Here is a 14458-nt window from a genome sequence, read left to right on the forward strand (position 1 = left end):
TCAATTATGAAATTTTAAACTATGTATAAACTGCTTCAGGCAGAGATTAGGTAACTGATTTTTTTTCTTAAAATTGCCATTTTCCAGGCTTTCACAATTAACAGGCTTTGTTGGTGGTAATTCTTGTAGTACTTTGTCCAGTCATACTATAGAAAACACTTACTATTGCAATTAATATGAAGAGAATAGACTCACTTAAAAAATTTTGGTACATATTCAATGCTGTTTTCTTCCATGTACCGCCTCCGACCTCTCTGGAGTTCCTCTATTCTTTGCTTCTCAGATGCTGCTGCTTCTATATTTCCTTCTTCCAGAAGCCTGTAAGAATAAGAGCAGGTCCTATAGCAATCATACAGTGTCTAGAACAAGGAATTTTCTAGCACGAATCATCACATAAGACAAACAGAAGCCAAGCCTGTTATCTGCATTGTACTACTTTTAGGTCTAGTCATAACCTCATAAAATAAACTGAGATGTAACTGAGATGTGACTCCTTAGTTACATGTACCTGACCTATATATAGCCTAAGGCATACACTTTCTTTAGTAACTTCAGCATATCATGAACATTCAAGTACTGTGAATTGAGAATGAGGAGGGAATTAATGTTGCTTCCATTCACAGCAGAAAGCCATGACATTTCAGAGCCTGTCTTTCCAGTTTTGTTATGAGGAATCCTACCTCTGCCCAAAGATTGCACAGTTCTACTAAACCAACAAGATCCTTTCTACTTTCCCTCAACTGGGTAAAGCAGAAATTTGACTGCAATACTGAATATCTTCTCTTCTAGCAGAATCCTCCAAAGCTTAGTTTAGACTGTAGTGAAGGCACAGACAGAATTCAATACCCAGCCAAACCCAGCCCTAAAACCACCAAATATTAAGTGCATAAACAAGCATTCTTGCCTTTGATCTGGCCTGAATCGCGCATCTGTTGTAGGAAGAAGATCTTTCAGTAGAGGATCTAATTCATTGAGCTCAATAGCAAACCTCGTGAAGCCATAATAACGTTCATAATTGGTTGGCATGGAGCCTGTATGAGTATGTATGAGAAAGAAAAAAGCTTTTTAAACTATTACTCTAAATATGCAAGAGATTCATTTATTTATTAAATTATAACTGCAAAAATATTAATATATTTTACTCTTAGATGCAACTAAAAAGCACCAAAAGCTATTTTCTAGGTGGAACGACATTCACTAAAAATTTCAACTGCTTATCCTGCAGAGGTTGTAATGTCATGCTAAGAATCAAAACGTTCATGATTCTCCTTCCTTTTTAAATAAAAATTACTGTTTTCAGAATTTTCGAGTTAAACATAGTTTCCTGTTCTCTGGAAAGTGGACTTATCAAATGTCTGTATAAAAGCTAACCTTAACTGATCTTCAGAGTTAATTCTGGAGTGTAATGCTCACTTGCAGACTGATTCAGCACTGTCCAACACCTTTAGCACTAACAGAAGTCAGAGCTGGTGTTGCAGAGAGTAGGGTGCAATGTAGGGTTTCAAATACTATCAATACAGAGTAGAGTTCAAAATATTAATGATATTGACAATTCCTGGATAATGACTCTGCATGTATGAAAGATACTATAGGTGCAAACGATGACTAATTCAACCTCAGTGCCTCTAATCAAGTAGAAAGTTGAAATCAGTTCCTGAAATCACAGAAGCTTGCCATCTCTGAAGTCCAATCCTTTAGGCTAATAAAGCATTAAGACAACAAACTCAGTAAATCAGCAGCTCCTGTTTGTTGAATTCAAAAAAGCTGTCCTGCTCTCCGTGAAAAGGCAGGCCTAGATATTAATTTTTTTATATATATTTTGTTCTTATGTTGACCCTAGTACCCCAGAATATTTGACCAGCAGTCAGACTGAGATGTAGAAGACTATGCCCTTCCATTTACTGTTATTATAAACCCATGTAAATTCTTGGTTATTTGTCTAACCATAAAATTAATCTCCCAACAGTATTTTGAATATTTAAAATGATGGCCAAAACAGCTTTAAATAGTTTAGGGTTACACTACAGTGCCTGCCAGAGTTTATTACAACCTTCTTACCTGGTCTCCATATGCATTTGGCTGAAGGTGCAACCCCACAATAAAGGCCCTCATGCCACTTTCCAAAAAGGCGATGTACCACCTTCCCTTCTTGATCTATCACAACACCCTGGACCTCATTTACATTTGAATTCCAGTAGTTCACCTGCAAGTTTAACAAAGAATTAATAGTTCACACTGGTTTTTGCATTACCCATTATACCAATACATATACTGCATGAATGAATGTGGCACCAGCCATCCAAATTTTGTATCAGAACACCTCACCTGAACCCCTGAATATCAGAATTCAATATTCAGATGATCTGAATATTAACTGATTTAGTATATGAGTAACTGAATAATTTGATACATGATTTTGGTATAAAGGTATTTCGATTATCTGCACATCTGGCAACTATATTGTTGTTTATTAACCCAAATCACAAAAAAATCAGCAAAATTGACACTTTGAAAGTTGCACAATCAGAGCCAGCTAACTCTCTTCTTTCCATATGGGAAATACTGAATATACCTGTACCCATAAGGGAATCCTTCAACAGGTGCTGCACACTACACTTTGCAGCAGGGGAGAGGTTCCGGCAGTATTACTTGTTATTTGTTGCCTTCCGTTTCTCTGTTTTGCTTTTCTTAGACATATTTATTTCTTACACCTTCCGCTACTGAGCCAGTTGCCCATTCTCAGAATCTACATCAAAATATTAATTTCAGATTTACAGTAACATACCATTGCTGATACTTTAATGGTATTGATGTATTTTGTTGCAATATGAAGACAAACTTAATTTTAGGGAAAATAATTGAGTTACATAGCTATACAGTGATCTGTTTTTATATATAGTCCTTTTCTAGATATTAAAATACTATAAACCAAAGCGGCATTATTTAATCTAAAGACATAAAATATTGACTGCCTAATTCCAGTAAAGGCAGAAGTAAAATGGCACAGAAGTGTACAATTATTTGCAATTTCATTGTGGTAATAGAAGAGAAATTTTGACATTTCATTTTTAACCAAAAACCAACAACAGTATAGCACGCAGCTATACAGCAAGGCAACACACTGATATCAGATGTTCAATGGAATAGTCATACTACTTAACATAGCACTCATCTGGCAATTTAGATGTTTACAAATGTTGATAAGACAAAACGTGGAATGTGGAATTCAGGAATACCGAAGAAACAGCTTGATGTATGCTTAAACTATGCAGTTTTATGATTATATGATATGTATTAGATTACATATGTTACCTTGACAAATGTGAGTTTACAAATACAAACACTGCTTTTTGTGTTCCTGATAGTTATCTCTCCATAGTGTTCTATCCACCTCCTTCCACTAAGTATATTATGTATGCAAGTAGTGACTTTGTTCCAGACATAGTAGTCTCCATACCTAAGAACAGATTAACAAGTAGTTGGTAACATAAATTAGTCACGATCGTTACGGATAAAAAAGTAAACTGTAACTCCATTACCATAAATACAGGACCATATTCCTCAAAAACTTTTGAAACAATAGCTTAATTTAATAAAGCATTGGTTCTGGGTACATAACTAATCCTCCATAGAGGAGCTCACCTAAGCTCTAGAGCAGAGAACCGAAGAACTGTACTATGGGTCACAAATCAAAATATCATGAACTACCAAAGCCCTGCATGGTATATTCACTGTCCCCAGAGCATTAAGTGCTTTGGCCACAATTCCTTTAGGGGCAGGACAGTGACCCAAAGATCAACATTAGGTTGAACTGAGGCTAAAAGCAGACAATGTAATAAAATTACAAATAGAATAAACAAATACAGAAAGGAGATAACAGAAAGGAAGTAGGAAGCAGGAGCTCTGTGGTACGTTATCCCTTCCCCTCTGTAACTACTCAGAGTCAGAGCATCTCTATTGTCAAAAAATGGAATAAAGTGAGGGAATTACATCATGCAAAGCACATTCTCCTTCAGAGCTGAGGGGCAAGCATGAAGACAGTAGACAAAGATGCTGTTGAGTACATTTACTTCAATTTCATGAGATGGATAAAGAGGTGGAGTGATGCCATACCATTACAGGCAGAAAGAAAGGCTGGCTGCAATATCCAGGAGCAGGACAAGTACTGCAAAACCTGCAGACACATTTAAAGTATCCCCCTCTTGCCTACTCTCAGGATTTACAACTTGCAACTAGTCTTACCTGTGGGGAAACAACTTCTTCTTACTACTCTGTCAACATCTGAAGAACACATTTTGGCTTATCTACATATTGAAAAATGACCTTACACTGTTACTAGTGGTTGTTCTGAGGGAACACTTAGCAGTATTGATAGCCTTAGTAAGGACAGTACTAGCTGCTGACAGTCCTGTATTGCAGTCTTGTTCTGAACAGTTGATCACTACTGTACATGTAAAACTCGGGTTGTCACTCCTAAAACATTTCTATCCTCCTCTGTCTATCGCTTTCTAGAGACTTTATATATTTTTCCTCCAAAAACCCAAATGGACCTTCAGGCTCAAAAATGCTTTAGTATAGCCACCTGTATACTAAGGCAAGATGTGAGCTACACACTAACTCTCACCAGTACCATTCATGGGATGTCTGCATACACTTCCCACCCCATTCATGAGGCGTAACAGATTAGATTGCAACAAATAAATAAAATGTGAAATAAAAAGGAAATAGGACAGTAGCTTACTTTGGAAGAGTCACATTCAAGGTTCCAACTGGTAGAATTTCCATTGATTTCCCCCAGAATTTGTTTTTCCACCTGATATCTGAATATAATAGTGAAAGATTTACAAAACTGGAAAGACCAAACTTTTCCCCCTTGCAGTGATCTGTGTGGCACAAGATGATCTATGCTAGACCATCCAGTTTAAAAAGGACAGTATGAGGTTGCCATGAAGATACAAAAGAACAAAAAAACAAAACTAGAAAATTACATTAGGTCAGCAAAACTAAAGATATGTTTCATTTTCTTCTAGGAGTCACGCCTGTGCTACATAATTGTCAAATCTCTCATGAAAACACTCAATACAAATTAAAGGCATATGCCAGCAGATAGAAGAAAAGAAAGCTGCTTGTTCAGCTGTGTAAAAAGAACTGCTTGTGTTTGTAAAAAATATTAATTTTCCTGGTAAACGAACTTCTAAGTGGAAAAGCATAAAAAGACTGCAAGTGACAAGGGAAGTTGTAACATGTCTGCTCACTCTTACTGAGAATTTGGACTGAAATATTTCAGATCAGTTTGTACTATGTTACTACAGAAAGAATAAGTATAGAAATTTTTAGTAAGTTCCAAATGCAAAGCTCAGCTTGTACAAAGTTTTTACTTGCTAATAAAAAAATAAGAGTGTATGCTTTTGAATTAAAAATATACCTTGCCAAAACACAAAATTCTTCGATTCACAGTGACAGGCTGAAATGGGAGGATGGTGGCTAACCTGAAAAACAGTTTGGCTAAGTTAAAACAAATCATTTTCCTTTCTAAGACAATACAATTTTTACTGCAATATGAAAGTAATAAATAGCTATTAGCCTATGTTGCTATGAAAACAGATGCAACCCAAGTTTGTACTTAAAATGTTATGTACTTAAAACAACTCCTTATAACTACTATAAAAATATATACCTTCTACCATTTAATGAAATTCACTCATACTAACATTTCTTTACTACTAAAAAAGCAAACTATTCTAACTAGAAAAAAACCCCCAAGATTATTCTATAAAAAAAAAGAAACCAAAATCTGAATTTAAACAAGTGTCTATCCAGAAATATGCTTTACCTGCTCTGAGAAAAATCGAAATCCTTTGTCTTCTCTAATACATTCATAAGTTTCACCAAGTACTGGATTAAATGGCTTGCTTCCTGCTCTAAAGTATGTAGAGGCATAGCCTGATGCTGCAAAAGCAGCTATGAGAACCTGTGAAAATACAAACAGGAACGAAAGTGAGAATAGGCAGAGATTCTTGTGTATATGCCATCACTATATGATATCACACAACTCACTCCACTCAGAGTGAAATCTGGGTTAATGAAGCATGCCTCAGAGTGAAGCCATGCAACCCAAACAGAAGCAGTATAAACTGTTATTTCTTTAGTTGATACAATTTGTTTTTCTTCATGGCCTCAGTCAGTCTCTTTCAATGGTCCCCTACAATAACAATCTGCACAATATACTGTTTTTCCACCTTAACCAGGCTTATCATTAATAATCTAAAACACAGAACCAGCTCTACTCTATGCTACTGGTGACTAAATATTATATGACTACTTCAATGATAAGATTGCATACCATTTTCCTATGGGAACTATTTTATTTAGTGCCAAACATAAACAGCTCTCACTCAGGATGTCCTTAATCATGAGTTATCTCAGGATCTTCCATGCACGTACCACCCTATCAGCCCCCTTGTCTACATGTACAACCAAAACTCAGGAATCTCTAAACCAGGCCTAGCTGGGAGTAATAAACTAAATGACATGCCACAGTAATTTAGATTGCAGCTCCCTTTAGCAGAGTTTAAAAAATCACAACAGGCACTCAAGACATCCAAACAAAGCTTCAGTAAAGCAATACAGGGATAAAAATCTCTCAGCTGTGGATAATCTGCTAACAGCAGGCTGAACCTTAACCACATCCCACTCCCCTCATACTAGCAAGGATGCAACATTCATGTGAGCTTTTACATGCTTTGTTTTCTTCGAACAGTGTAATGGGTGCTCCATTCTTTATTAATTTCATATTATTCATAAGTGCAGCATCAACAGAATTAACGTTCTCCAAGAGCTTTTCTTCAACAGTAAAAACCTTCATTCTTCCAAAATCTGCTTCATGAATTTAACTATAAGACACTATAGAGAAATGAGGGTGTTTATCCTTATGATATATATCTATTCTTATGATATATAGAGCAATGAAAAGAATAAAGTTTTTCCTATTTTTGGATACTTATTTAAGATAGCAACGTCCTGATTTTTCAAAGAATGGTGACAAAGCAGGTAACATATTCACAGCACTGCTACCACTGATGCTTTGGATATTCAGCACTTCTGTAAGGTAGTCCCACATGTCTCAGTGTGGGTGTGCGATTCATATTTTTAAGGTGCTTGTAATTTGGCTTGTATCCCCAGTATTGCAGTAGATATCTGTAGATATCTGTAGCAGAGAAAGGGATTGAATCCACATTTCCAAGGAAGCTCTCGGTTGCACTGTGGCTTTTCCTTTCTGAACTCTCCTGACTCCTTCAATACTCACCTTCCAAGCTTTTCAACAAAGGAGGCAGAGTCCTACAGCCAACAGGCTGCTTTATTCAGTACAATCCTGCCCAGTTCTTACAGGGTCTCCCTTTTGTGAGGGACATAAAGACTCTTGTAGGAAAACAGCATGTCATGATAAATAATCCAACCCCCTGTATCATAAGGTAGGTCCAACGTCTTCAGTGACAAGGAGAAAATACCAATGTTTAGGACCCCTCACTCTCCTGCAGGCCACATGAACATGGCAGTTCATGGACCTGAGCATGTGGTCATATGACAGCCCCAGGCAACTTCTCTTCTCCCAGTTAACCACAGCACTGCCAACCCATACCAGGGAACAGTAGATACGTTCAGCAAGAACACTGCCAACTTTCCCCTAACAGCCTTTCCCTGCTTCTTCTGAGGAAAAGGAGACACAACAGACCAAAACACCCTTAGAGCTGAACATAGGCTGCTGGCTGTCAGTTAAGAAAACAAGACATACTTACAGGGGAGCTGAAGTCAGGCTGCCCAGGCAAACTTTGTTTTGGTGTTTTGGAACTTCTCTATTAGAAATTGCCTAGGATGACATCTTATTGACATCTACATTGATCATAAGCCAGCCACAGACTTGATTAGCTCTTGGAGGCTGCTGGACTTGATCACTGAAAGCTGGGAAAGGATGCTGCAGGGTTAGAAACTGCCAGTGCCTACATATACAGTCATGGAGAGTGAGATCAGTTTTCACATCAGTGAGTCAAAATTGCAGGACTTCGTTTGAAGTCAAGGAAAGGCCCTCAGCCTTGTTCAGGTCAAACCTACCACTTGTAATTGTTCACAGCATTCATCTGACCCAGCAGGGAGGTCTGTTGTCTGTGAACAGGAAGAGGGAAACAGGGCCCTGCAGAGACCTTCACTCAATAGGTCCCTTTTTAATATAGACATAAGAAGTGCTACATTAAATTTATTACCATGCGTTCATACGGATCATCTGTTTCAGCAGCCTTGTCCAACAGTTCGCTGTATTCCAGCTCTTCACAAAGATGTTGCAAGGTATTCAGAGGTTCATTTAGCTCAACTGGCATGGATACTTTGGAAAGATCTTTGCCAATGTTATTTCTCAAAATATTCCACAGATTGATGTTACTGGTGTCAGGGCTGGGAGCTGGGAGACAAGTTCTCCGTCCGTTCCTGAATGCACCTCCCGTTAGGTCACCATTAAGAACTGGGAAGGGAAAAAACTATTATCATAAAAAAGCACCAGATTAAGAAAAAAAGACTTATCCATTGAACCAAATCACTGCCAGAACAAGCAAGCCCAGCTTCACTGATTTCAGCTGAGTTGGTCTTGTACAGACATGCAGTAAATCTGGTACATGAACACAACCAAAGTAATTTCCCAAAGTTTAAAACACAGCAGTATACTTTGTCGAGAAATGTTGTCTGCAACACTGGTGTTGTCCTCAGATATATTATCACTCACGTCACTGATATAAGATTCATCATCAGAAGCCTAAAACATAAATAAAATATTAAGTCAAATGCATATAAAATATACTGTCAAATTAGAAAAAATATAATTAATTGAAACAAAAATATTCAAAGAAATCAACTCTAATTAGAGCTTTTAACTAAATCAACTGGATGTTTCAGTCAACCCATACTGCCAATGCACTAAAATGTCAAAACAAATGCTATGCTCTCCTTATGTTTCTGAATTCTTTATTATGAAGTCAAACACAAACATTAAATTTCGAAAAGGGTGACTACAAATGAGTTCAGAGATAAACAAAAAATTGACAATGTAACGTGCTGGGGATGGGAGGTGAGAAGAGATAGTCTGATTTGTACTCTTTATAAAAGAACCAAAGAATAAAATGCAGCTTGTTTTTCAGCAAAAAATTATACAAACATCAACCTACCATTTTGAAAAACAAGAACTACATCAGTGTTAGATTATTTTTTAGAATTTTTTTAACAAAACTAACTTTTTCTCCAGAAATATGACTTTCAAAATATTTTACAGTTTTTACTGATGACACAGTATTTATTATGAGGCCTATATCATTTGGGGGTGATTTTGTAAAGATTCCATTTTGTTTATACCATACAGATGCACCAATACTCCATGCTGATATAGACAATCCAGACTATTGAGATAACATGTACTTTACAACTAGAGAAACAATAAGATAAGGAACCATTCCATCCTTTAGATGAACAACTCCAGCTGTGGTTGTGCTAACTCATGGCACATGAGCAATCCCTGTCAAAGGCAAAATATGGTGGCATCTTACAGAAGAGTTGTGGTAGACCACAGCACTACTGTGGCTTTATAAAAAGGTATTTTAAAAAAATAAATATTTTTTTTAAATGGTAACATTTATTTAAGGTAGCACAGAAGGGCTGTGGAGAGCAACTTGATTCAGGAGCCTGAACTGTATCTGACTGCTTCAACTTTGAGCTTGAGTGAGCCAATTTTTCAGGCTTTTGTCTACTTCTCTGAGAATAACTTTCTATGTATACTAGAAGACTTTTTTTTAAGAGACTATTTTAAATTCTAGATTAGTTGACTGCATAGTCAGACATAATTTCTCCTGTCTATGTCATCCTTACACGAAACTGCCATCATCTAGCAAAGACACGTACTGAACATAAGCTACTGATGCAAACAACTTTCAACTGTTTTACCAGTGAACTTCTGCACCCCATCACAAGGGAGTCTCAGGTTTGTTTATCTAAACCTTATACGTGCTGATAAATTTTATTCTAATAGCATTGTAAAAATAAAAAAATCATTCACTAGTGGAGTAATATCTAAATCTGTCCAACAGCAAAGCTGCAGCATGCTGTCATAGCCTACCTCATTTTCTGACGAGCTGGCAGACAGAAGCACTTCCTGTGCATCAAAGAACTCTGAAACAGATTCAGACATAGAGAGCCTGCTCTCATTAGAAACTTGCTGAGACAGTGGCAAACTGACATGAATTTGTTCACCTGTCTGTAAATAAAGCACAGAAAAATAGAAGTATTATTTCTAATATAAAAGAAATATGCATAGAAGGGGTAAATCACCTGAATAATTTTTCTATGCCAAATGTAAGCATAGATAGGAAAGACAGCATTTTAGCAAGGCTTTGTGTGTACCTAACAGACAAGACTTTGACAATTACAAAATAAAGTGCATTCTGAGCAGTGAGCTACATGTCTTCTACATGTCCTCATTTGAGGCCTGCTCAGCATCAACTGCCAAGTTTTAACAGTGTGAATAATCACAGATTTAGTTCTGTCTCCAGAAGAGTGATTTTGTGGACAATACCTCAACTGTCAGACAAGTTCAACCATGAAATTCAGATGAAAATACACCTGGTCATAACAAATGACATCACTGGAAGCTACCTTTGATCCAATCAAATTTCAAATATAAAGCTTTATAAGGTCAGGGAGTTATAAGTTACTTTCAAAATAAATGCACTTGTCAACCGGTTTAGTAACAACTGTTTGAATGTTGGAATATTCAGGAGGATGGCTATAATATGTATTTATGTGCTTTTATACCACGTTTGTACTCCAAATCTCACTTGAATTATGCCATTAACACTGACTCAGTACTACTATAGGGAATGAACTCTCTATTGTTTATTATAAAAAGAATTTAGCAGCAAAGGCAAGGGTTCAAAACTGTGTTATGTATAGATCAGTAGGGGGGCAGCTAATTTAAACAGCAGAACCTCTTCTTCCTATCGATGGGAGGAACACCAGGTTTCAATGTGTTACCCTATAGGATATTGCTTTAAGAAGGGGGGAAAAAATTATTCTCTCCCTGTACCATTCCACCAAAGGAGCTGCTGCTGTGGAGGGAAACAGGCTTCTGACTTAATCCCTTCATTTTTACAGCATGTTGCTTCTGGGATATAATGCAGATGAAACTACTGAAGCCCTTTTAAACAGTTAACTCCAGACCGCAACTCCATCCCCATTAATCTTCCTACAGTAATCGTGCAAATGTTTTTGTTGACATCTTAATTCTGTAGAATTATTCTATATAGTTGCCTCAAAATGCACCAAAAAAAAAAAAAAAATCAAAAAACCCCATAAACAAGCCAAGAGGTCAAAAGGTCAAAACCCACCCCTCTTTCACTGGGGCTTATAAGCTTGTAGACAGTTTACAATGTTTGATGAATTATAATGGAAACAGAAGCTCATTTCACTGCTATCTTTACAGAAAGTGATTAAAACTTCAAGATTTTGTATAAGCTAGAGGAACTTGGAAAAATACACATACCCCTAACTGAAAAAGATGTTCACACAGGCCTTATCTATACACTGCAAGATTATACATATATAAATATATAAATATATATAACACAATCAAGAGAAGTGAATGACAGATCTGGGAACCTCTTTGAAAAACTCCTTTAGTCCGACACACTGGTACCAAGACAACGATGTACATATGAAAAAGAAACAGCTAACCAATAACAAATCCAAAATAGAAGACATGGTCATTGTTCAGAACTTCACAACAGATTCCTGTGCTGTGGCACCACTTCACCTCTATCTTCTGTTGCTAGTCTCCAACATGCTGGACTCTTGGAAAAATTGCTTGGACATTTTCAAAAAAACAAATAAACAAAAGTAATTGGAAACACATTTTCACCTTCCTTTCTTGTAGGAAGAAATAATTAGGAGACAAGAGTATGTTAACTGAAATGACATATGCATAGAAAAAAATTAGTGGAAGTGACAGATGAAAAATATTTTGGTAAAATGTAAGCAGAATGGTTGTCAAAGTGACCACATTAATTGTAACATATTACAGCTCACAAATTCAGATTTGTCCTTCTCATGAGGGAAGCTGACTTGTTATTAATACAAATGTTAGATAATCTCTTGACTGAGGAAAGCAAAACCAGATGTTGCAAACATGGTATCAGTATAGTATTTGGTTCATAGTCTAAATCTTTTTGATTTCAGCAGTGTCACTTGATATTAAACATCAGGCCCTTTAGGCACTTGCAGGATCATGCCATCACATACTAAACTGTTCTGTTGATTTGGCAAGAAACTAAGATACAGAATTGATTAGCTACTGTGTGTTACATTCAAATACAGTAAAACCTCACTAATTCCCACAGCCAACAATTAATATTGCAAAACCGGAGTCCCTCCTTGTTTCTCTGCAGAGACTAAACTGAGTTGTTTCATAAGATCTGACATATGCAAAATTAAAGACAGAAGTTTTATTTCACATAGGGAAAATATAATCTGACTTTATCTATAAATAAACACTTGCCAATCTGAAAAATCCTGTAATTTGCCAGATGTGTTTCAGCTGTTAGTGAGAATTAGCAAGGTTTGATTGTACTCTAAATCCATTAAAGGCCAAAGTCTTACCTCATCAGGACTAGGGATAATATTTACACTGACAACCTGATCACAAATAACAGATTCTGAATGTATTCTGTTCAAGCGACTCCTTAGTTCAGCATTCTGGTTGAGAGCCTTAAAATAAAAATTGCACATTTCATTTAAAATTTTAAAGTAAACATTAAACAGGGAAAAAAAAAGAAGAAGAAGAAAAAAAAAGAAGTAGCTTCTTCCCAGCAATTTCCCAAGAAAACACAGAACCTCCTTTTTTCCATTTTTAGAGAGATACCTATTTTGAGATCCTCTCTAAAATGATTTAACCTTTTATTTTGCCTTCATTGATCTTCTTCAGGAGGCAGTGGGGACAGATATTCTTCCACAATATAACAGTGGCATTCTACCTTAATTCTTCGGATCGCTCTTTGGCAGGTATACTGGTGGGTTATGTACACTATGGAAACAGGGAGTGAATGCAGCAAGGAAGAATGAAGCTGCAGAACAACAAATGGGAACTACCTGCACAATGCCCAAAGAAGCAATTCTTGGTTTACAACTACTCAGCTCTTTCTGAGCCAAGGGTATCAGCACTTAGACCCTGCAAAAGGAAATGGCTTCCCTTCCAGCAAAACCAATGTAATGACTAGTATCATTGGGTGTTTGCCCATCCAGATCAATTGATGTATTTGCACACATGTACTCATTTCAAACTACTGATATTAGAGTGTCACAAATACCAACAGCATTCAACTGGTGTCTTATACCTGCTGATTTTTCTCCTTTTTTAAAACCCAACCTAGATTATACATTTGGGTGCATATATAAATATTGTCTGTTATCTAGAAAGACTCACATGAAAGGCTCTGAAATTCAGAAAAAGCATGTTACGTATCTACAACGTGAACTGACTTCACCCTAATATATCCCCAGCACTGAGGATTATAGAAAATAACATACTGTTTTAGTAGAAAATTACTGTTGTAATGGAGTAAGAACCTCCTTTTGCCTCCCCCTAGTGCAGAATCAGGAATAGATTGCATGAATGTACTGAAACAAAGTAGGACCAAAGTAAAACGGGTTAGTTTAAACTGTCACTAAACAGTTTAAATTACCCCATTTTGCTTTGCACTGAAATGGACCAGGCATGTTCACAGTTGCCATCTACCAGGAAAGAAAGGTGATGACAGCAGCCTGACAGTACCTTCTTAAACTGCTCAAACCTGGTTCAGGAGGCTGATCAAACCCAGCCATCTAAGGTCAAATTTCCATTTATTGCCTATTGAGACTATAAACTAATATGCAACCGTGACTTTTAGACTGACAACGGAGGGCAAGAACAATAAGAAAACATGACCACCTATTTCATACAAGTGCTAATAAGTCTCCACAGGTCTTAGTTAAATTTGTATCAATAACCAGAAATGGTTACCCTTACCTCTTGTCCTTAACCTTTCTTTATTACAACACACAGTAATCAATCTGTGTAATATAATATCATCTGTATCTATACAAACGTTGTGCATCAATATTATCTCTTAGCAAAAACCTCCAACCCAATAACAATAACAGTGTATGAAATTATATACACATTTTGGTGAAGTTTTATTTGCCTTTAAACCTCTGCTCACATTTCTGGCAGATGCAGTACTCCATGCCAATGCAATCTTCAGAGTAAAAGCTCTTATGTTTTTCCTTGACAATTAATTAAAAATTTTGAGTTATTTTGCATCCTGAGGACTTACTGTTGCTTTACCTCTTCTTCCCCACTAAAGCCAATGACAGTTTTTCCTTTGGCTTAGGTGAG

The 14458-nt window shown here is 36.7% G+C and overlaps 1 protein-coding gene across 4 annotated transcripts in view; it reads right to left on the reverse strand.

Moving 5' to 3' along the window:
• The window catches only part of OSBPL6 (oxysterol binding protein like 6), a 108778-nt gene that overhangs the window by 11413 nt on the left and 82907 nt on the right, over positions 1-14458 (reverse strand). For all 4 annotated transcript variants that reach the window (XM_056349799.1, XM_056349798.1, XM_056349796.1 and 1 more), the window contains 11 exons: positions 12685-12792; positions 10151-10288; positions 8713-8800; positions 8259-8512; positions 5834-5971; positions 5426-5489; positions 4742-4820; positions 3313-3457; positions 2059-2203; positions 905-1031; positions 196-318 (listed from right to left, as the gene is read on the reverse strand). In XM_056349799.1, coding sequence (XP_056205774.1) covers positions 196-318; positions 905-1031; positions 2059-2203; positions 3313-3457; positions 4742-4820; positions 5426-5489; positions 5834-5971; positions 8259-8512; positions 8713-8800; positions 10151-10288; positions 12685-12792 — 1409 coding nt within the window. The remainder of the gene's footprint in view (positions 1-195; positions 319-904; positions 1032-2058; positions 2204-3312; positions 3458-4741; positions 4821-5425; positions 5490-5833; positions 5972-8258; positions 8513-8712; positions 8801-10150; positions 10289-12684; positions 12793-14458) is intronic.

This window comes from Falco biarmicus, chromosome 8 (assembly GCF_023638135.1).
Source record: "Falco biarmicus isolate bFalBia1 chromosome 8, bFalBia1.pri, whole genome shotgun sequence".
Lineage (NCBI taxonomy): Eukaryota > Metazoa > Chordata > Aves > Falconiformes > Falconidae > Falco > Falco biarmicus.